The sequence below is a fragment of the Rana temporaria genome, chromosome 11 (assembly GCF_905171775.1).
Source record: "Rana temporaria chromosome 11, aRanTem1.1, whole genome shotgun sequence".
Taxonomy (NCBI): domain Eukaryota; kingdom Metazoa; phylum Chordata; class Amphibia; order Anura; family Ranidae; genus Rana; species Rana temporaria.
The window spans coordinates 108,815,767-108,837,857 of NC_053499.1; the positions used below are offsets into that span (position 1 = coordinate 108,815,767).

The 22,091-nt window shown below is 45.3% G+C and overlaps 1 protein-coding gene across 5 annotated transcripts in view; it reads right to left on the reverse strand.

The window, feature by feature from the left end:
* Window positions 1–10,517: 10,517 nt before the first annotated feature.
* The window catches only part of LOC120917489 (EH domain-binding protein 1-like), a 468,369-nt gene continuing 456,795 nt past the window's right edge, over window positions 10,518–22,091 (reverse strand). For all 5 annotated transcript variants that reach the window (XM_040328818.1, XM_040328816.1, XM_040328817.1 and 2 more), the window contains 2 exons: window positions 14,452–14,566; window positions 10,518–14,332 (listed from right to left, as the gene is read on the reverse strand). In XM_040328818.1, coding sequence (XP_040184752.1) covers window positions 14,245–14,332; window positions 14,452–14,566 — 203 coding nt within the window. In that variant the 3' untranslated portion in view covers window positions 10,518–14,244. The remainder of the gene's footprint in view (window positions 14,333–14,451; window positions 14,567–22,091) is intronic.

A 22,091-nucleotide genomic window follows, 5' to 3' on the forward strand; every position in this document is an offset into this window, starting at 1 on the left:
TTCACCACACAGGAACCTATCTATGGAGTCTGGCACAGCCTACTGTTGAGCAGACACTGCTGGTCATACAGCAGAAAAAAACAAATAGTCTTTTTGATTTTTTCACACAGAAAAATCAACAGCACCTCACCTCTTCAGAAGTATTTCTGTTCACTGCTCTCCTTCACTCAAAAAGCCTCAGGATGCAGCAGTCAGTAGTAATCCTCTGGATTACTTATAGAGGCCTTAATTGCCTCATTTTGAACAGCTGAAGTTTTCCAACGCCCTTAAACCTTTCTGGCTACTTCTGAAGCCGACACCCGATAATAATTGGTGTATTGTCTAAACAAGGCAGGAATGTATCTCCCGTCTGTGACAACACCCACAGATTTACCTGACTTCCTGTCACAAGGTGTATAGTGTGTGTGTGTGTGTGTGTGTGTGTTAGTGTTACTGGCAATTAAAGGATTAAAATATGATGCTGTCTAGGATAGATGCTAACTAACCGTGACACCAATACAGTGACTAGAAAAAATATCTGTACACTGTACTAATGACAATATGACAGGGAGTGAAAGGGTTAACTGGGGGCGATCAGGGGGTAAAACTTTATCTGGGAATAAGTGGTGGGACCCTGACGCTATATAAGACTGATGCTTATGCCAACTAGAGTCACCCGTGACACTAATACAGTGATCAGAAAAAAAAATCTGTAGACTGACAGGGAGTGAAAGGGTTGACTGGGGGTGATCAGGAGATTAAATCTTTATTAGAAAATATATGGGAGGTACCCTGAACCTATCTGGGACTGCTGCTAACTTCCGCTGCCGCTAACTGGCGTCACTAGTGACACCAATACAGTGATCAGTAAAAAAATCTGTACACTGTACTTGGTGACACAGTGACAGGGAGTGAAATGGTTAACTAGGGGAGTGATCAGGAAGTTAAATATGTGCTGGTGTCAGTGTAGTGCTTGTTTGTTCATGGTAGATTCTCTCTCCTCTCTCACTGGAACTATTGGAAAAAATGTGTAGCGCTTAGATATGTGTCATAACAAAAAACATATTGGTGTGCAATATAAATGTGAATGAAAATCACAAATGAATAGAAGTGTATCACAATAGATAAATACAGTGATCAATGTGAATGATAAATAAAGTCCATGTAGTTAGCATTCCACCAAAGGAATAATGAGATGCTCAATATAATGTGCTGAAGTCCATTGAAATAAATTCCACCACGTGAATACTGATACGACAATATATATAAAAGTTGATTTCTTCCTTTCAGTGAAGAGTGACCACCACCAAATAGAAATGGAGGCTTACCAGAAGGGGTGGACTTGTGGTGACGTACGCCACTACAGGTCAGAACAGGCTTGTATGTGTGGTTCTAAATCAGGCACACAGGGGGTATATTGATGTCCACATCTGGTTAGCCGTTTAGATGGTAATTCAAACCATGGGAAGACATGCAAAGGTATAGAGGTTCCACAACAGTGTCGCTCCAATGGTCTCACTAGAACTAAAAAGGGCTTCAGGAGGGGAGATTGCATAATTTACTCTGCCTGTGATTACATTACACAGGCACAGGACATTCTGCCATTGGTCAGAACCGATCAGCAGGTCCAGGCCATAAATGATCGGTTCTGAATCGATTCTGATTGCTGCGGGGACGGCGTGCGCATGCCCCCTAGCCGTGGGTGCGTATGTGATTTCACGTGATTTTGTGTGATTTCACGCAGCCGGGCCACCCTTCTGCCAGAAATGAATATGAGGTGGTCCGGAAGTGGTTAAATGCCCTTAGAAAGCACAAAGGTGTCTTTTTTTTTTTAAGTTAAATTGCACAAGTCATGCTTGATTGTGTATACAAATACTATAAGCTGACTTATTTCTGGAAAATGGGGCTTTCTTTTTTTTTTTTACTTGAAAACAATAAACATATTGCAACAGAAAGCCTGGAATTTGGGCCCCACTGTGCGACTAGGTTGTGAAAAAGTCCCACACATGTAGTATCACCATACTCAGGAGGAGTAGCAGAATGTGTTTTGAAGTGTAATTCTTAGTATGCCTATGATGTGTGTTATCATATGAATTGACAACTTTGCCTAAAAAAATTATAATTTCATTTTCTTTCCTGCATTTTTCACAATTTATGGCAAGAAATTACATTTTAAAGACTCATTATGCTTTTTAAAAAATACCTTGGAGTGTTTGCTTTCTTAAATGGGTTAATTTTGTGAATATTTTCCATTGCCCTGGTTCTCCAGAGCATCCAAAAATGATAGGTAGTCAGAAAATTTAATGCAAAACCAGGGGCATTGCTAGGTGGGAAAAAGACCAGGAGCTTCAGCCTGAAGTCTGAGCCCGGCATGGGGGGTGGTGTGGCAGGAGGAGGTAAGCTCCCTTGCTGGTTTCTGCCTGGCTTACCAGTGCCCATTAAACAGACCTACCTGACACACTGACCCAAAATGACCTACCTGACACACTGACCATTACACCAACACACACAGACCTACTTGACCTACACTGATCTAGCTGACCCACACTGATCTACCTGACACATACTGACATGCACTGACCATTACACATCAGACTTTGGGTGACCTCCTCCTGCAGCTCAGCCATAGTGTGCAGCACGCCCATCCCAATAGACAGCAGGCATCCAGAACCAGAGACAGGAGAGGAGAGGAGAGCCGCCCACCCGAGCGCCGAGTGGGGATCTCATAGTGCTCAATGCGGCGGCATTGTAATTCAGGCTCTAATCATGTGCTTCCAAAAAAAAACCCTATTGAAATCCATGCGTCTAGCACCCTGCATGTAGATTAGGGGCCGGGCACATGGATTAGGGGGGCGGTTCCACTGTGCCCCTTATGGACGGGCCACCACTGAAGCATATGCTGTGTGTTAGACATAACTTCTAAACAGACAACTTTGTGAAAAAAACAAACATTTTCCCTAGTTTCATAATTTTCCTAGAAATTTTGAATTAAATACCATTTAAAAAAAAACCTCACAATGTCTCTTACTAGGAATGAGCTTTATGTTTGACTCGAACATTGGCTGTTCGCCAAACAGCTAAATATTTGGGGTGTTCGCGGCAAAAAGGAAAAAAAGTAATTTAAAACTACTCACGGCTATAATGAATTGTTGGGTCCCGGCAATACAGATAAAAGTAATTGAAAAAAAACAGCATGGGCCCTTGGGGCCAAATTCTCAAAAAGCTGTGCAAATTTAGTATTACCTAACTTATGTCATTTAAGTTACGGCGCCCTAAGTTGGTGTCGTAAGTGCCGTATCCACAGCGCATTTGCGCACAAAATTGCGCCATCCTTAACCTAAATTCCAAGGCGTAAGGCGTGGTTATGGCAAGTGGGAATGAAGTGGGCGTGCTTCATTGTAATGAGCCGTGACCCCATGCAAATGAAGGGCCGGCCGTACTGCGCATGCGCGCACGAATCTGGACCTCACTGGGCATGTGCAGAACTTTGCTCATCGCAATCAGTGAAATAGGTAAAAGGCCAAGCGTACTTAGTTTGAGGATCGCCCTGTGTCTAAATAGCCCCAGTCAAACACACTTCCCTTGCAAAAGTATTTCCCTGTGTTCCCTTCCTAAAGCAAGTTGCTTCTGCTTTGAACGTTTGTCAGTGTTTGTTGGTAAGATTTGTTTGTGAGAAAAGTTGTTGTGGAGTTGTAGAGTATAGTTGGTGTTTGTTTTTGATAATTTGTTATTTGTTTTGATTGTTTGCCTGTTTATTTTTGATAAGTGTTTGTTTTTTGTTTCCCTTTTTTGCCTGTTTGTTTTTGAATTTATAGTAGCTGTCTGTTTGTGTTTTTCTTTTTTTTTGCTTGTTTTTTTTTTCTTTGTTGTGTGTGTATTGTTGATTGTTTTTTTGGGTGAGTTTCCTGTTGCTGGGTGGTGTCTGTGATGGCCACCAAGAGCAGGAAGCTAAATTTTACAGTGGCAGAGAAGCATATTCTTGCTCAGGGCATCATAAAATATGGGCGTTTTCTCCATGGCCCTGAGAGCCACAACACCACCCCGGCCAGGAGGAAGGAGATCCTTAAAAAGATCACTGATCGGATCAATGCGGCGGGGGGGGGGGGGAGAGACCAGGACCATCGCTGGAGTCCAAAAAAAAATTAACGATTTGAAGAGCGTGTCCCGGAACAAGCTGGCAACGCTGCATGCCCATACCAGGGGTACTGGAGGAGGGGGACCCTGCCCAGTCAGGATGAGTGAGGAGGAATGGGCAGTGGCCCAGTGTTTCCACCCACAGCAGGTGGTGGGCCTGCCTGGCTTTGACTCTGATGCTCCTGTGAGGACAGGTAATTTTTTTTTCTTTCTATCTGGTGATTAGCATGTGTGGGTGGGGGAAGGAAAGATGTGCCAAGTGTGTGGATCCACCAACCTGTGATTGTTTTGTGTCCTCCCCAGATGGCCAGGAGGTTGCAGCCCCATCAGCCCAGGAGGTTGCTGGGTCATCAGCCCAGGAGGTTGCTGGGTCATCAGCCCAGGAGGTGGCAGCCCCATCAGCCCAGGAGGTGGCAGCCCCATCAGGGCAGGAGGTGGCAGCCCCATCAGGGCAGGAGGTGGCAGCCCCATCAGGGCAGGAGGTGGCAGCCCCATCAGGGCAGGAGGTGGCAGCCCCATCCGGGCAGGAGGTTGCTGGCCCATCAGGGCAGGCTGCTGCACCACCCCCAAGACAGGCTGATGCAGAGTCCCAAGAAGGGCAGGATTCGCCATGGGAGGGGAGTGCCCACAACTCCCCTAATTTGGATGTTGAGTGGGAGGAGGATGAGGGGGAGGAAGATGAGAATATTGATATTGGCCAGCAAATCCTGATGGGCCAAGATAGGACCTTTGAGTCATCCCCTGAGGGTACCCCAGAGGCTCCCAGCAGTCAGGCCACCATCAGGGGTGGCCCCTCCCAACCCTCCTCCAACATGCAGCAGCCCCCATGGGTCACTCCAACCCCTCCTCCAAGGCCACAAGCCTCAGGGGCAAGTAGGAGGCCGACCCCGGAAACCAGGGGGGGGTTTGAGCGTCTGCCGGTCAGTCTGCTGAGGGACAATGCCCGGCAGACCCGCAGTCTGGGTGAAATTAAAAAAACAATGAGCAAGGTGGAGCACAGCCTGGGTTTAATGAGGGAGTCACTGGGTGACGTGGCCACCAACTCAGTGGGGGTCATCACCTGTTTGTGGGACCTGAAGAACGCAACAACAGGCGTGGCCCAGGAGGTGACTGCCCTGACCCAGGCTGTGCAGGCCAGTACCCGGGCTGTGCAGGCCAATACCCGGGCTGGCCAGGCTAATACGGCTGACATCACTGCCTGTCTGACAAGGATAGCCGTGGCCTTGGAGGGCAGGCCAGCAGGAGGACAGACACCAGGGGAGGCTCCTTCTTCCCCTGCACAGACCCCCCCGTGAAGATACTCCCTCCCCTGCACAGACCACCCCCGTGAAGATCCCCCAGTTGGCCGTGGCCGTGCCCGTGGTCAGCCCAGAAGGAGCACTCGGCAACATCACTAATTTGTAGGGGTACATTTGATTATTTTTTTTTATTATACTGTACTTATGATTTGGTTTATGTGTGTGAATGATGTGTGAATGTGGGGGGGTGGCATTCCTGATAACATAAGGGTGTCACCCTCAGTTTTGGTGGAGTAGGGATCCCCAGGACCAGGGAGAAGTCATCCCAGGTTCCTGAATGGTGTATGAATGCACAGTGACATAATTGGAGCCGTGGCGGGGCGTTACTGCTCCCAAGTACCAAAGGGGGGGGTACTTGGATCTAATCCAATTTGATGTGCATGTTATGTGTCTGTGCTAGGGACCACAGTGACGTGCATTCATGCATTCTCATTGTGAGATAATTAATGTGCGTTTTGTATAAAAAAAGACATTCTCATTGTCATATAAGTAATGTGCATTTTATGTGCAAAGTAAATGTTTAAAGGTCACATAATCTCTGTGATTTTTTGTTGGCAAACCAAAAAAATAAAGATAATTAAGGTCCATTTACTGGGCAAAGATGCCTTCAGCCAGTTGTCTCCTTATTGCCTGGCCCTCAGCAGACCGGGTAGAGGTGGTTGGGGGGGATTGCCTGGGTGGGGGGTTAGGTCAGGACATATCTCAACATGCAGGCCCCTTCTCAGAGCAAAATTATGGAGGATGCAACATGCCCCAATAATTTGACAGACAAAGTCTGGGGAATACAAGAGTGTACCCCCAGTCTTGTCAAGGCATCTGAATCTGGACTTGAGGCCAAATGTCCGCTCTACTATTGACCGGGTGTGGATGTGCACCTCGTTGAATTTCCGTTCTCCGGGTGTTTGGGGGTTCCTAAAAGGGGTCATGAGATGGGGTCCCAACGCATATCCAGAGTCACCTGTAAGGGAAAAGACAGGAGGATATTAGTCATGCATGTGCCCCTTGTGATGTCTGCATCATGGGGGGGGCATACCTGACACCAATGTCACTCACCAATCAGCCAGCTGTCTCCATAATAGTCCATCTCCAAGTCTTGGTAGATCTTGGTCTGCCGTAGAATAAAACTGTCGTGGCACGACCCTGGAAACTTGGCACAAACGTGCCAGATGAGGCCATGGGCATCTACAATCATCTGGACGTTGATGGAATGCCACTCTTTTCTGTTTCTGAACAGGTGTTCAGTTTCATGGGGGGGCTGTAGTGCCACATGCGTGCAATCTATCGCCCCGATGGTCCTTGGGAAGCCAGCAATGCTGTAAAAGTCAGTCATGGCTTGCAGACGCTGCTCCTCCTGGGTGGGCTTGACAAATTGGTTGATCATGCGCCGCAGTATGGCAGGGACCACCTGATGGACACATCGGCTCATTGTCGACTGCACCATCCCAGCCAGACCTCCAGATGCACGCTGGAATGAGCCTGTGGATAAAAAATGGAGGGTTGCCATAACTTTATGTAGAGGTGGCAGGGCATGGGAGCGTCTGGTTGGGGTGATAAGATCCTCCTGAAGTAGTTGGGTGATCTCCAGGATGGCTTCCCTATCAAACCTGTAGTTGTCATACACCTCATAATCTGGCATTTGAAACAGATCACGCCGTGGCCGATAAACTCTCTCCTGTGCCCTCATCCTCCTCCTCTGTGCCCTCCTCCTCCTTTGTGCCTGTAAGGTGGCAAGTGCCGTCAGAATCATTGATGTCCCAGGCATTTTTCCAGACAGATCCTTCACAACTATAGCTCTAGTCACTACCTTCAGCAAACCCTTCCACGGCATGTGTAAAATTAGGGCTGCTTTTATAATGTGGAAATTTACACAGGGAAACTAACAGGTGCGCACAGGGCGGAAAATACACCGCACACACTTAATTTTGAGAATCGCCCTAACTCCCTCATTTGCATCTTTGCCTATCAAAAACAGCGGCGAGACTAGCGTAATTTGCGCCCGGGGATGCGCAGGTGTATCTATTTTAGGTAGGACTGAAAATCCGGAAATCTAGGCTTAACTCGTTTTGAAGATCGGGCGCAGAGATACGCGCCGTGTAAATTTAGAAAACTTTAGTTAAGTCCGCGTATCTCTTTTGAGAATTTGGCCCTTTGGGTCTGGTATGAATATTATTGCGTGGGGGTCCCCCCCAAATTCCATATCAGGCCCTTCAGGTCTGGTATGGATTTTAAGGGGAACCCTGCACCAAAATAAAAATAGCGTGGGGTTCCCCCCAAAAATCCATACCAGACCCTTATCTGAGCACACAACCTGGCAGGCTGCAGGAAAAGAGGGGGAGGAGAGAGCGCCCCCTCTCCTGAACCGTACCAGGTCACATGCCCTCAACATGGAGAGGATGTCCCCATGTTGATGGGGACAAGGGCCTCATCCCCACAGCCCTTGCCGAGTGGTTGTGGGGATCTGCGGGCGGGGGGCTTATCGGAATCTGGAAGCCCCCTTTAACAAAGGGGAACTCCAGAACCTTCCCCCCCCTATGTGAATTGGTAACGGGGTACATTGTACCCCTACCATTTCACAAAACAAAAGTGTCAAAATTGTAAAAACCAAAAGGAGACAGTTTGGGACAAGTCTTTTATTAAAAAGAAAAAAAATGATTCAAACGATGTAATCCTGTCTCGAGCGATACGGAGAAAAAAAACCCTGTCGCTACGAACGATACCCGTGAAACCTGTGTTGCGCCAGAGGGGGCGGGGTCACACGTATACGTCATTGGGTAACCCCAGGCTTTCTTCTTGCGTCAAAGAGGGAATGGGGTCACCTGTGCACGAGACGGGTGGCCCTGCCTTCAGCTATAAAACAACTGTCACACCGGGAGAGCGCCATTCGGCCGGGCACCTCCTATGGAGGTTTTTTTTTCCGCTGCATCGCTCGGGACAGGATTACATGGTTTGAATATTTTTTTTCGTTTTAATAAAGGACTTGTCCCAAACTGTCTCCTGTGGTTTTTAACATTTTGACACTTTTTTTGTAAAATGGCAGGGGTACAATGTACCCCGTTACCAATTCACATAGGGGTGGGCAGGATCTGGAGTTCCCCTTTGTTAAAGGGGGTCTCCAGATTCCGATAAGCCCCCCGCCCGCAGACCCCCACAACCACCAGGCAAGGGTTGCGGGGATGAGGCCATTGTCCCCATCAACATGGGGACATTCTCCCCATGTTGAGGGTATGTGGCCTGGTACGGTTCAGGAGGGGGGCGCTCTCTCGTCCCCCCTCTTTTCCTGCAGCCTGACAGGTTGTATGCTCGGATAAGGGGCTGGTATGGATTTTTGGGGGGAACCCTGTGCCTTTTTTTTGGTGCGGGGTTCCCCTTAAAATCCATACCAGACCTGATGGGTCTGGTATGGATTTCTGGGGGGAACCCCACACCATTTAAAACAAAATGGCACAGGGTTCCCCTTAATATCCCTAACAGACCCAAAGGGCATGGTAATGGACTAACGGGGAACCCATGCCGTTTTTTTTCAATGACTTTTGTCTGTATTGCCGGGACCTGACAATTCATTATAGCCGCGAGTAGTTTTAAATTACTCTTTTTTTTCGTTAGAAATGTCATTTTGTGCAGGGACTTTTCTAAGCACGGGAAACATGTGCTACTTTACAGGCATACTATAGACACCCCCTGGTACGAAATTTAAAGGCGTATTTCACTTTTATTGTTTCACTTTAAGCATTATTAAAATCACTGCTCCCAAAAACGTTAAAACTTTTTTTTCATTGATACATGTCCCCTGGGGCAGGAATAAGGAAGTATATTTCTGGACAGCCGCACTCCTTTCAAACATTGCCTTTATTAAAATAGAACAGCACTACAAGCCACAGCAAAACAGGACAGCTGACATGTTTCACACTGTTCCTAGTGTTTAATCATAGCTGACAAACACATCTTGACATACACATTATTGATTTAATTCCTATGTATTATTACACAGATATGCGCTCCTATACGAGTCGTCATTATATATATATATATATATATATATATATATATATATATATATATATATATATATATATATATATATATATATATAATCTATTTATGTATTCATGCACTATTTGATTTCAATACCACATATTTGTTTTCACCTGTCTACTCAATACACTGGTCACTTTACCAGTGACCAGTGCACCATGTTCACAGGAGGCTAAAATTATTCACTTCAATTACCAATTTGCTAATGAGATGCAATTCACCACCCCTTCATCCAGTCACATGGTCATTTAAGAGTGGTATTTATTAGAAATCATTTTTGTGTTAGTCAGCTATGATTAAACACTAGGAATAGTTCGAAACGCGTCAGCTGCCCAGTTTTGCTGTGGCTTGTAGTGCTGTTCTATTTTAATAAAGGCAACGTTTGTTCGGAGTGCGACTGTCCAGAAATATACTTCCTTATTCCTGCCTTGCTAAATGCATTGCCTGCACCTGTGGCTTCTGTGAGGTGGATTACGATCAAGATTTTTCTACCTGGAGCAGCTAATTTCCTTTCCCCTGGGGCAGGACCCAGGTCCCCAAACACTTTTTATGACAATAACTTGCATATTAGCCTTTAAAATGAGCACTTTTGATTTTTTATGTTCGTATCCCATAGACTTTAATGCTGTTCGCGTGTTCAAACAAATGTTTTGCCTGTTCACATGTTCTGCTGCGAACCGAAACCGGGGGGTGTTCGGCTCATCCCTACCTCTTACTAAACAACCTTAGACTGTCTACTTTCCCCAAAAAAAAGGTTATTTGGGCGGTATTTGTGCTTGCTGTCCTGCCATTTTAGGGACTCAAGAAATTAGTTAGGCAGCCAGTACCTCAGGATTGATCAGTTTTCAAATACTGTATATGTACCATAGTTAGTAGACTATACCTTTTACACAGACTTATGATTTAGTTTTCTGCTTTCTTGCAAACCTTCTTTGAGGACGCATCCAGTCATCCTACAGATCTAAATCTGCACTAGGCCATCCCTTCAGCGGTTTATCTGTGGTTGTGGGTAATGTTGCAGTTTGACAAATAGACAATTCATTATAAAACTATGTGATTTGCCACAAACAGTAGTGTAGTTTTAATCATTTTATTTATCACATCAAGCAATATATCAATCTCACAATGCTTGTCCAGCAATCCTTTTGTACCATCAAAATAACATCATAACAACATAATCTATACAGAAAGCTGTGCAAAGCTGTGTTTTTCATGCTGAAATACATCAGATGAAAAAAAGCTACATTTAAAACATTTGGGGGACTTATTTATAAAGGTCAGTTATATAAAAATGCTTTGTTTTGCCAAACTCTGAACTGTTTCACGTCTGAATGCTCCTCCAATTCCTAAAAGTATAAAACAGAAAGCTGTGATAGTAAAGGGAAACAAAATTGTGAAAAGTAGAAAGTGACAGGAAAATGATGCCATCTTGAGGAAAATTCCTTTCTTAACTTCCCCTATTGAATTTAAAATCTGGGGACAGGTTTAAGATAAAATTTCAGAAAAAAAAAGTATTTTAAATTGGTAAAACCTATCTGCAAATACATTTTGTTGCATCATTTTTTTTCTTAGTGTGATGCAGTTTGATTGTCATCTTCCTGGGAAGAAGTACAGCCTCATGGTTGTAAGCATCCAGACACCCAAGCTAAGCTTATGGCACTAAATGATTTAAAAGCAGCGGAAGATAATTTATTTGCTGGCATGCTGGAAATAATGTATTTTCACTGAAAGCTTAGTGACTGGCTAAAGTCCACCTATACTTGCCTCACCTCAAGAGATGCCATGTCTGCAAGTTCCTTCACCAATATCTATGCCTAGTTTTTTTCTGAGTTTGGCATCTTCTGCCATTTTGGCTGACCAGTCTCAAGAGGATGTAACTCCCACACATGTGCACAGTAGTTAGGTTATCCCCACACAAAGCAAGCACTGCCCTTTCTACAATGAAACCTTGTTTTCCAGCCTGCAGACAAACTTGTTTAAAATGTATACCAAGCTGCCAATGTGCAGCATATTCTACATTTAAATTTTACATTTATAAGTTGTGCATGCGCAACTGAGTGAAAATATTAAACAAATTTGTCAGCAGACTGGTAAAAAAAGTTTTTTTTACTGTAGAATAGCAAAGGCAGTGATCCTTAGATCATACACCTATGGTAACCGCAAGCTTCAAATGTGATGAATTATAGGCCTTTGTCACAGCATTGTGGTATAAAATAAGCAATGATATAGTTTTGACTATACAATTCACTATTGCCTGTTAAGTGTAGAACACAATGCTCAAATTATATCCTTTATTATAGCTGATATTGCAGGTTCATTATACATTTCTAAGTGCATATATAAGGTCACACACAGGGTTTGCCCTATTATTTATGTGCATGCTGATACAGTTTACATGTACTTTACATGGCATAGTGTATACTTAAACATGTTGAACTTGGGAGTAATTAAAAAAATTGTCTAATTCGTTTTAGTTGTTTTCTAGGGATGGGGGGCTGCTTGTTATCGTAATTGATATTTATTTTTGTAAAAAAAATATTGTGTGTGCTTTTTTGTATATTTGAGTGTGTATATGTACTCATATGTACTCAATCTTTCTTCTTTGTTGTATATCATTTTCATCCTAGTCAACATATGAATTCAGAAATTGGATAAAGCAGCAATATAAAATGGCAGTTGTTTCAGAAAATATATATTTCTCATGAAAATAAAATATATCCATTTTTACCTTTGTAAATAGACCCCAAATGTTTTCATCATACTTAAATAATATATAGTTGTCCCTGCCAACAAAATATCTTATTGTGTGCATTAATTAAATTCTGGTACGTAATGATAATATCACTGAATGTATAACATAGTTTAAATATTGCTACTGCTACAGTCTTATAATTATTTTGAAAATAATATATTATTAATAATAATTCCTGACTCCTAGGGTACTGATGTTGCTGGACTGACCAGTTCTCTTCTGAATTTGTTCACCATGTCTCTACAAAAGGAAATTTTGGGGCATATTTATAAAGCAGTGAATCTGCTCTTCACCAAAGATTCATTGTAGGTAAATCTTCCAGATGCACGTGTTTTAAATGATGGTGAATAATTCACAACCAGCAAATGTTTATTGCTACTGTATTTAATATGCCCCATTATTAGAATTTCTGGTAGATATAATCTCAGGGAAACTGTAGGTCTTATATCTGTCTGGTACTTATTACACCACCTGTGAAATTAGACAGAATAAATGGAAAGGGAGGAAGCTCTAGGCATTATAATATAATTTTTTCTTTTGCATTATGGTAACTTAATATAGCATTGCTAGGACAGCTCCTTTGTCACATACATTATCTGATTTTAATGACATGTCCACTGCATTTTCTAAGGATCAGTAAATTTATTTTCAACTATAAGGTCTCAGAGTAGGCATTATTCCAATTTGTATTGCAAAATAAAAATAAAGCACGATAAACTAGTAACTTTTCGTAAAAGTTATAACTTTATAACTTAAATAAAAGTTATATTGTGGGTTATAAACACTTTAGTGATATTACTATTACAAATCAGAAAATACAAATATGAATGGATAGTATGCATACTTTTTTAATATCCACAAGTATTTATAATTAGACCTGCTTGATTGTCTGTCTTATATATCTTGACTTTGGCACACGTGTACCAAGCAGTTGGCTTATAAAAGAAATGAATAAAAAGACCATTATTTTAGCTTTACTAACAAAAGTATGTTTTCAGAATCATTGTACACATCCTATTACACCAGGGGAAATGCACCAATTAAAGAGCAAGCTGAAAGTGTAATATAAAGGGGAATACTATTCTTACTTGCAGCAAACAATGTTTTTACATAGAAATAATTGAGGGAAAAAAAGTAAATGTGTACCTTCCAGGTATGTAAATGTTTAAAATAATGACTCTCTCTCATGACTAGACCATTCACTGATACTGTGATGGAGGGCAAGCTACAGTTTAGAAAGGAAGTAATATTCTCTTAAGACACATAGGAAGAAATTCATATAGAAACATTCTAAAAAGAATAATGGAAAATAGCAGGAACAAAGTAATTTCAACCCTAAAAAATAATGGAAATAATGGAAAATAGCAAGTATGCCTGAAAATAGCAGGTGCAAAAAAGACTGTAAAATGTCACTATATGTAAATCTCTATAGGAACAAAGTAATTTCAACCCTGAAGAAATTCAGTGACAAAAGATTCATAAAAATTGTAGCATACATGCCCTATGTTATGCAAGGCAATGTGACTCAAGAGAACTGGAACTTCAAGTCATGCATTATAAAATAAGTTACATTTTAGTCTTAACCTTAGGAAAACTGTGCACTTAAGCCATGAAAGTGAACTGAAATTGGGCTTTTTTTTTCTAAAGTGCAACTGATGAAATTCCAACGATTCTTATACCAAACATACTCACAGTCTTTTTAACTAATAACAATAATTATTTTCAACTAATTTCAAGAATCAGTAACACTTTTTACAAAATCTCCCTATGTATATATATAATGTCATCACAAATTTAAATATTACTCCACATCAATAGCAGCAAGTGAAAAGAGACAATAAAAAAGATTGTGAGTAGTGCTTAGAAGGCATCTCAGCATTTTAGTTTAAGACCAAGCACTGGAAAATGTTTATAGGCCATTTAATCTGTTTATAAAAGATCTGAGGTGTTCTTTTTTACCATAGCAAAGAGTTTTTTTTTAGGAACGCGATTTGCTTGTTTTGAGTATGACAGATTTTTTGTATATATCTTTCCTTTAGCCTCAAAGCCTTAGTTGATGCGACATTTCTCCTTTTTGCTGAGCTTTCTCCTCCTTTGCTCAAGACTTCTCTCTATTATTTCGTCTTCTTCTATAGCTCTACATGAATCAAGCAAGAAATCATATATTATCAGTTACTTGTGATGGATAGAATTGAAGAACTTTTTAGATTATATTATATATATATATATATATATATATATATAAAATATACATACTTCCTCTCTTTTATATGAAGATCTCTCACAAGGCCATCACGCTGATCTACTAGAGATACCAATTCATCCAGTAAGAGTTTCTCTCTTCTCTTCTGAGCTTCGCTTTTTAAGAAATCTATGGGTAAATACAAAATATAGTAACATTTGTATTCTAAAACATTGCTGAACTGTTTGTATTATTAAAGGGTAACTATATTCACCTCCACTCCAAGGATGCCAGGTCCATGATTTACCCCAGGGGTACCCAACCCCAAGGCCATGGACTGGTGCGGTTTGTGGCCTGTTGATGACTGGGTTGCACAGCTAGAGGTGAGTGGCGACCACGGACCGCGCAGGACTATCACAGACTGCAGTCGGTGCTCACCTCTTGCTGTATGGCCTTGCCTGTGTGTCCTCTCCCACCTCCTCCGCCCGCCCCCCCCACCCCCCCGACAATGTCATCCTATAAGCAGGGCAGGAGCTGCAGATTGGAATGGAAACAAGTTAAGATCCCAAAAAAGTACAGAGTGCTGCAAGGGGGGTTTGATTCAAGATAAACCATGAAGAGTTTTTTTTACAAGGGAGTACAAAGCAGAGGACACCGCTGAAACCTGATCTTTCAGAGTGCTTAAAGAGGTTGTAAAGGCAAAATATTTTTTACTTTAATGCTTTCCCTGCATTACTGTAAGGTAAAACTTGTCCTAGTATTTGTATCCCCCCCCCCCCAAATATTTGCCCCACTCCATCCAGTGCTGTGCCCATAAGTAGCAAATATCTCCTCTCTCTATCTGCACTCACAGGTCAGAGACTGAAAAACAGGGTGACGTAGAGGGCCCTGAGACAGCAGATCTGGCCTGTTGGTAAGAGGCCAGGTATCACATAGTTGCCAATATTGCAAAAAAAATAAAATCGGGACAATTTTGTGCATGTAGGCGGAGCCTTGCTATAATTAGGGGGCAGGGCATTCATTTGTAGCCGCGGCATAGCGTAACATAGCGGCGAAAAATGTCTGTAGTTTACGCGGAATAGTGGGCGTGGCTCAGAAGGGGTGAGGTTAGAGTCTGAGATGAATGAGGGATGCAGAGGGAGAGAAGAAAAGAGGGCTGCAGATAAAGATACGCCAAACACCTGATGTTGGCGCTTCAATCATCACGGCACCATAGTTGTTATGGTGCCAGGATAATTGAAGCGCATTATTCCTATTATTACATTGTAATATAGAATTAAATCATTCAACTCACCATAATGCCGAATCAGTGGGACCCCCAAGCATGTCACCTGCCACGTCGACTGCCACCAGGTGCCATCAGGTGCCCCCAGCAGAGTCCGTCCTTACATCAGGTGCCCCCAGAAACAGAGCCCCTCCTTACAGATCTGTGTCCCTGGCAGCGGAGCCCTCCTTTACATCTGGTGTCCCCCGCAGCAGAGCCCTCCTTACAGATCTGTGTCCCCCAGCAACAGAGCCCTCCTTACTTCAGTGTCCCCAGAAGCTGACAGCAGCGGAGCTCTCCTTTACATCTAATGTCCCCGGCAGTGAAGCCCTCCCTTACATCTGGTGTTCCCGGCAGCGGAGCCCTCCTTACAGATCTGTGTCCCCCAGCAGCGGAACCCAAATTTACATCTAGTGTCCCCCAGCAGCGGAGCACTAATTTACAGATCTGTTTCCCCTATCAGTGGCAGCCACTGGGCAGGAGTAGAGAGCGACACAAGAGCAGCAGAGTTCAGGGGGATAAGCTGAGTGTGCCATATACACAGCATTTCACTGGCCCAGTGTACAGATGGGACAGATAGAGTGTAGGAGGATGCAGAGAGCTGGATGAGCGAAAACCAAAGTGACCCAAAGAGAAGATCAGGGCAGATGCTCTCACCTGTGTGCTGGAGGCAGCGGCAGCTCCACGGTCCATGTGACCTTCACCCCCAGATCTGATTGGGTGTACAGTTCCCGGCTTTCTCGTGTGTGAACAGTGTTCAGTGGAGAGGGGAGAAGCTGATTGGCTGCCCCTCCCCTCGCCACTGAACACAAGGGGAAATAATCCTTGTGTCTGCGGCGGCCATCTTTTTGAAGCCCGCCGGCCGTTTTTCTCTATAACATTCCCGATTTCCCTGGGACAAAGGCAAAATCCTGGGAAAATAATCAGGACAAGCTTAATTTGGGGCAAGGGTCCCAAATTTGGGATTATCCCAAGAAAATCAGGACTGTTGGCAACTATGGGATCGTCTGCTGGAAGTCTAAGGCCCAGATTCACGTAGATCGGCGCATCTTTATGCCGGCGTATCGCATCTCATATGCGTTACGCCGACGTAACTTAGAGAGGTAAGGTCCGTATTCTTATAGCAAATGCGTCCAATTTTGCGCCGGCGTAATGTAAATTCGTTGGCGTAAGCCTGCGTAATTCAAAGTAGGAAGGAAGTGGGCGTGATCCATTTAAATGAAGCGTGACCCCATGCAAATAAAGGGCCGAACGACCGGCGCATGCGGCGTAAACCCTGAGATACGCCGGCCCACCGTTTATGCCCAGGGCATAAATACGCCCAGACATGCGCCCGTCGAGTGCAAAAGTACACCCGTCTGTTTGTTAGTGGTGTAAGTGCTTTTGCTGTCTGCCTTTGTGCCATGTCCGCTCGTCGCAGTGATAGGAGGAAGAAAAACTTCTCCCCAGAGGAGAGGGCCATTATCATATCGGCCATGGAGAGGTATGATGCTCGCCTCCATGGGGCACAAAGTAAAGACACCAGCAGGGGGAAGAGGGATGAGATCCTGATGAGGATCACCACCCAGGTCAATGCCCTTGGGAATGAGGTGAGGAGGCCCAAGGACATTGTTATAAAAATGCACGACCTGCGTAGGAGGGTCAAAGAGAAGCTGGGCAAGATGAGGAGGCATGCCAGCGCCACTGGAGGTGGACCAGCCTCTACTATTAGGCTGACTCCTGAGGAGCAGGTGGTTGCCCGGTGCCTTGAGAGGGAGCAAGAGGGCTATGACTCAGTTGAGCAGGCCTTGAGGACAGGTAAGTGTGTTTTTTCTCCTATCTGGTGTGTAGCATGTGAGGGGGTGGAAGGGAACATGTGACAAGTGTGTGGGTCCTCCAACATGTGAATGTTTTGTGTCATCCACAGATGTCCAGCTGCTGGGCCATCATCTGCCTCTGCCCGTCCCACACCATCATCCCCTGAGCATCATGCCCCTGACCCCCTGGGAAGCCAAGAGGCTTTGGTGGAGGGGAGTCTCCAGACCTCCAATGAAGAGGTGGTGGAGGATGACGTTGTCCCTATGGGTGAGGAGGTGTGCCTCTATTTGGAGGAATCCTCCCTCTCGGCTGATCCGTCGCGGACGTCAAGCCCTATCTCTTCCAGCCCCTCAGGATCCATCCCCAACACACCCACTCCCTCAAGTGCCTCCCCCTATGCCAGGGCTCAAGCCTCTCCTGGCCCCAGGAAGGCGACCAGGGGGGTTCCTGAGTTCCTTCCGGAACATTTAACCAGGGCACAGGATTCCCAGACCCGCCATATGGGTGAGATGGCCATGGAGATGCGGCGTGTGGCAGACAGCCTGGCCTCCACGGGCAACATAAATGACGTCCTTCAAGATCTGTCTGGCAACAGTGCAGCGGTGATCACCTGCCTGGGGGAGCTGCAGGCCACAACGGCTACCCTCGTGGCAGAGGTGAGGTCCCTGAGAGAGGCCGTACAGGGCAACACAGCTGCCATTGAGGCGGAGGGGAGACAGTCGCGGCTGGTGAAGGCAGAGACAAATACAATCCTCACCCGCATTGCCGTGGCTTTAGAGGGCAGGCCTCCAGCCTGGGAGAGACCAGGGGATGCTCCTCCACCTGATGCCTCCCCCACCTGAGCCTTCTACCAGGCAGTTACGGAGCCGTGGCAGCAGGCTTGGCCCACGACAGGGCAACTGTTTTTTTTGGTTTTGCCTTTTTTTTTGCTCTGGTGAAGAGCGTTTTTTGTTTATTTTTCCTCAGGTCATGAGTTTTTTTTTTTTTCCTCAGGTCATGAGGTTTTTTTTTTTATAATGACTGCACACGGTGAGGCGTGCAGATTATATTGTGACTGGTGTGTGAATGGGGGGGGGTGACACTCCTGCCAGCAAAGGGGTGCCACCCTCGGTCGTTGGGGAGAAGTTATCCCCACGACCGTGTGAATGTGGTATGAATAGACAGCAACATAATTGGAGCCTTGGCGTGGTGTTGCTGCTCCCAAGTCCTGCATGGTGGACTTGGGCTAATCCAATGTGAAGTGGATGTGGTGTGTGTGAGCTAGGGACCACAGTGGTGTGCATGCGTGCATTCTCCTTGTGCCATGATGAATGTATGTGTTTAACGTGCAAAGATGTGTTCCACGAGGCATCTCCTGACTGCTGATCCCTCAGCAGACAGGGTAGCCTCGGGCAGGGGGGGAATGTCTGGTTCGGGGGTCAGGTCATCACGTATGTCAATCTCCAGGCCTTTTCTCACGGCAAAGTTGTGCAGAATGCAACATGCACCGATGATCTGGCACACAAAGTTTGGGGAATACAACAGGGTCCCCCCGGACTTATCCAGGCATCGGAAATGGGACTTCAGGATGCCAAATGTGCGTTCCACCACTGCACGGGTACGTATGTGTGCATCATTGTAGTTTGTCTCTCCTCTGGTTTGGGGATCCCGGAATGGAGTCATGAGATGGGGCCCAAGTGCATATGCAGAGTCACCTGGAAGGGAAAAGTCAGGAGGATGTTAGTCGTGCATGTGCCCCTCGTGATGTCTGCATCATGGGGTCGGACAGTCATGCCTGACTCCCATGTCACTCACCAACCAGCCAGCTGTCCCCATACACGTTTTGTTCAAATTCCGTTGGGATGATGCTTTGACGGTATATGTAGCTGTCGTGGCTGACCCCTGGGTGTTTGGCACGGATGTGCCATATGAGGCATTGGGATCGACTATCACCTGTACGTTGATGGAATGCCAGTGCTTACGATTGCGGTATATGTGCTCTGTGGCACGGGGGGGCCGTAGTGCCACATGTGTGCAATCAATGGCTCCCACGGTGCGTGGGAATCCTGCAATTCTGACAAAATCCGCCATTGCCTTATGCCGCAGGTGCTCCTGGGTGGGTCTGTTGATGTGGTGGGACATGCAACTGAGGATTGCGGGGACAACCTGGTGCACACATCTGCTCATGCTGGTTTGTGCCATCCCAGCCACAACTCCAGTTGTACGCTGAAAAGATCCACTGGCGAGGAAATGCAGTGTTGCCAAGACCTTGACCAGTGGCTGCACTGCATGTGAGCGTTGTGTCTGGCTGGTGATGTCATCATGCAGGGTTGTGGCTAATTCCAGGATGGCATCAGTGTTGAATCTGAAGATACGATACGCCTCTGAATCCCCCATGCCAAAGACTTTCATGCGCGTTCGGTATATCCTCTCCTGTGCCCTCCTCCTACGCGCCTGGGCACACACTAGTAGTGCTATGACCATGCCTGCCCCTGGCATGTTGGCATACGGATGTGTTGTCCTGCAAGTGTGGTTGCTCCGCTCGTCCGTAATGGTGCTGCTGAAGCTGCTCTCCAGCTGACCTGCACACGTCTGGTGCAAAGTTACCCCTGCGTTATGAGGGGTAACTTTAGGCGGACATACAGCTTACGCGCACTGCGCGTAGCCTGCGTCGGGCGTACGTACGTTCGGGAATCGGCGTATCTCCCTCGATTGCATATTTGAATACAAAATCAATGTGAGCGCCAGATGCGCCCAGCGTAAATATGCGCCCACGCTAGGCCGGCGTAGAAAAGTTACGTCGGTCGGAAGAAGCCTATTTTCAGGCGTATCTGGTTCTGTGGGTACGGAGCATAGATACGCCGGCGTATATATAAACTTACGCCGCGCATCTCGAGATATGCCGGCGTAACTTCTTTGAGAATCTGGGCCAATGTATATCTGTGTGCCGAGTTCTTCTGGGCCCAGTTTGATGCAATGAAAATCACAGTTTTCCTCTCTTGCGCTATCTTTTTAAGCACACAAGGCAGAGGTAGTTTGTTGTTGAATCTGGAGGCTAGGAAGTCTACATCCAGAGTACCCCATTTCTGATATATGAGATAAAAAATTCTGGGTAAAGGGCCCATTTCCCTTGATGCAAAGATGAACTGCAGAGATCACTGGACAGTGAGTTTCCATCAGATTATCTGAATGACTCCTAGTTCCTCCATGGCAATTGATGAAGGCCACAGTCATGGGATTGTCTAACTGAACCCTGATTGGGTGCCCTTACAGAAGGGGGTACTGTGTTGTAAAGCCATTCATATTGTCTAAGCTTCAGGGTGTTATTGGGAAGTTTGGCACAGGAACCCTTTTCCACTTTATAAGATTACATTTTTTTTTGTGGAATGTTAAGTAAGTAAAGATCTCTTTGTACCCAAGGAAGGCCTGGCAAGATAGAGGACAATCAATAACTTCAATGCCAAACAAAGATTTTTTGAATGGCAGCAGTGTTCTAATCAATGTTAACAAGCATGCTGCATAAAGAGAGAAATCCTCCACAGTCTGCGCTTCTATTGCTTTTCTATCCTCCTTATTCCCTTATGTGTTTGTCTCATCTAGGGCATACATATCTGTATTTGGAGTAACTTGACTGGCCTGCAGAGAGTCCTGACCTCAACCCAATAGAACACTCAGAGGCTTCTTACCACATGATCAGCTGTGACCAATCACAGCTGATCATCGCATGAACGAAGAAGTGCCAGTAAACGGCATTTCTCGGTTCACGCTGACAGGAAGAGCCTGCCGGGGGGGGCGGTCTGATAATCAGCACATTGATTATCAATCACCTGCCCATAAGTGCCCCAATAATAAAGTATGCAATTGCACACCACAGTGCCAATCCCTGCCCATCACAGTGCCAATCACTGCCCACCACTATGTCAATCACTGCCCAGCAGTAACACCTGTCAGTACCTCTCTATCAGTGATGCCCATCAGTGACACCTGTCAGTGCCAATTAGTACCGCCTATCAGTGCCACCTGTCAGTGCCCATCACAGCTGCCTGTCAGTGCCCGTCAGTGCCGCCTGTCAGTGCCCATCAGTGCCACCTGCCAGTGCCCATCAGTGCCACCTGCCAGTGCCCATCAGTGCCACCTGCCAGTGCCCATCAGTGCCACCTGCCTATTGGTGCCCATCAGTGCTGCATATCAGTGCTGCATATCAGTGCTGCCTATTGGTGCCCATCAGTGCTGCATATCAGTGCCGCCTATCATTGCTCATCAATTCTACATATCAGTGCTTCATCAGTGTCACTATCAGTGCAAACTCATCAGTGCCGCCTCATCAGTGCCCGTCGGTGAAGGGGAAAACAAAATTTTATGGCAGAAACGTTAAAAAAATGTTTTTTTCAAAAATGTGGGCTTTTTTTGTTTGTTTAGCAAAAAATAAAAAACGCAGAGGTGATCAAATACCACCAAAAGAAAGCTCTATTTGTGGGAAGAAAATTATAAAAATTTAGTTTGGGTACAGTGTTGCATGACCGCGCAATTGTCATTCAAAGTGTGACAGCGCTGAAAGCCGAAAATTGTCCTGGGCAGGAAGGGGCGTAAGTGCCTGGTATTGAAGTGGTTAATAATAGGATTTTTATAACAGCTTACCTGTAAAAACCTTTCCACGGGACACAGAGCAGCATA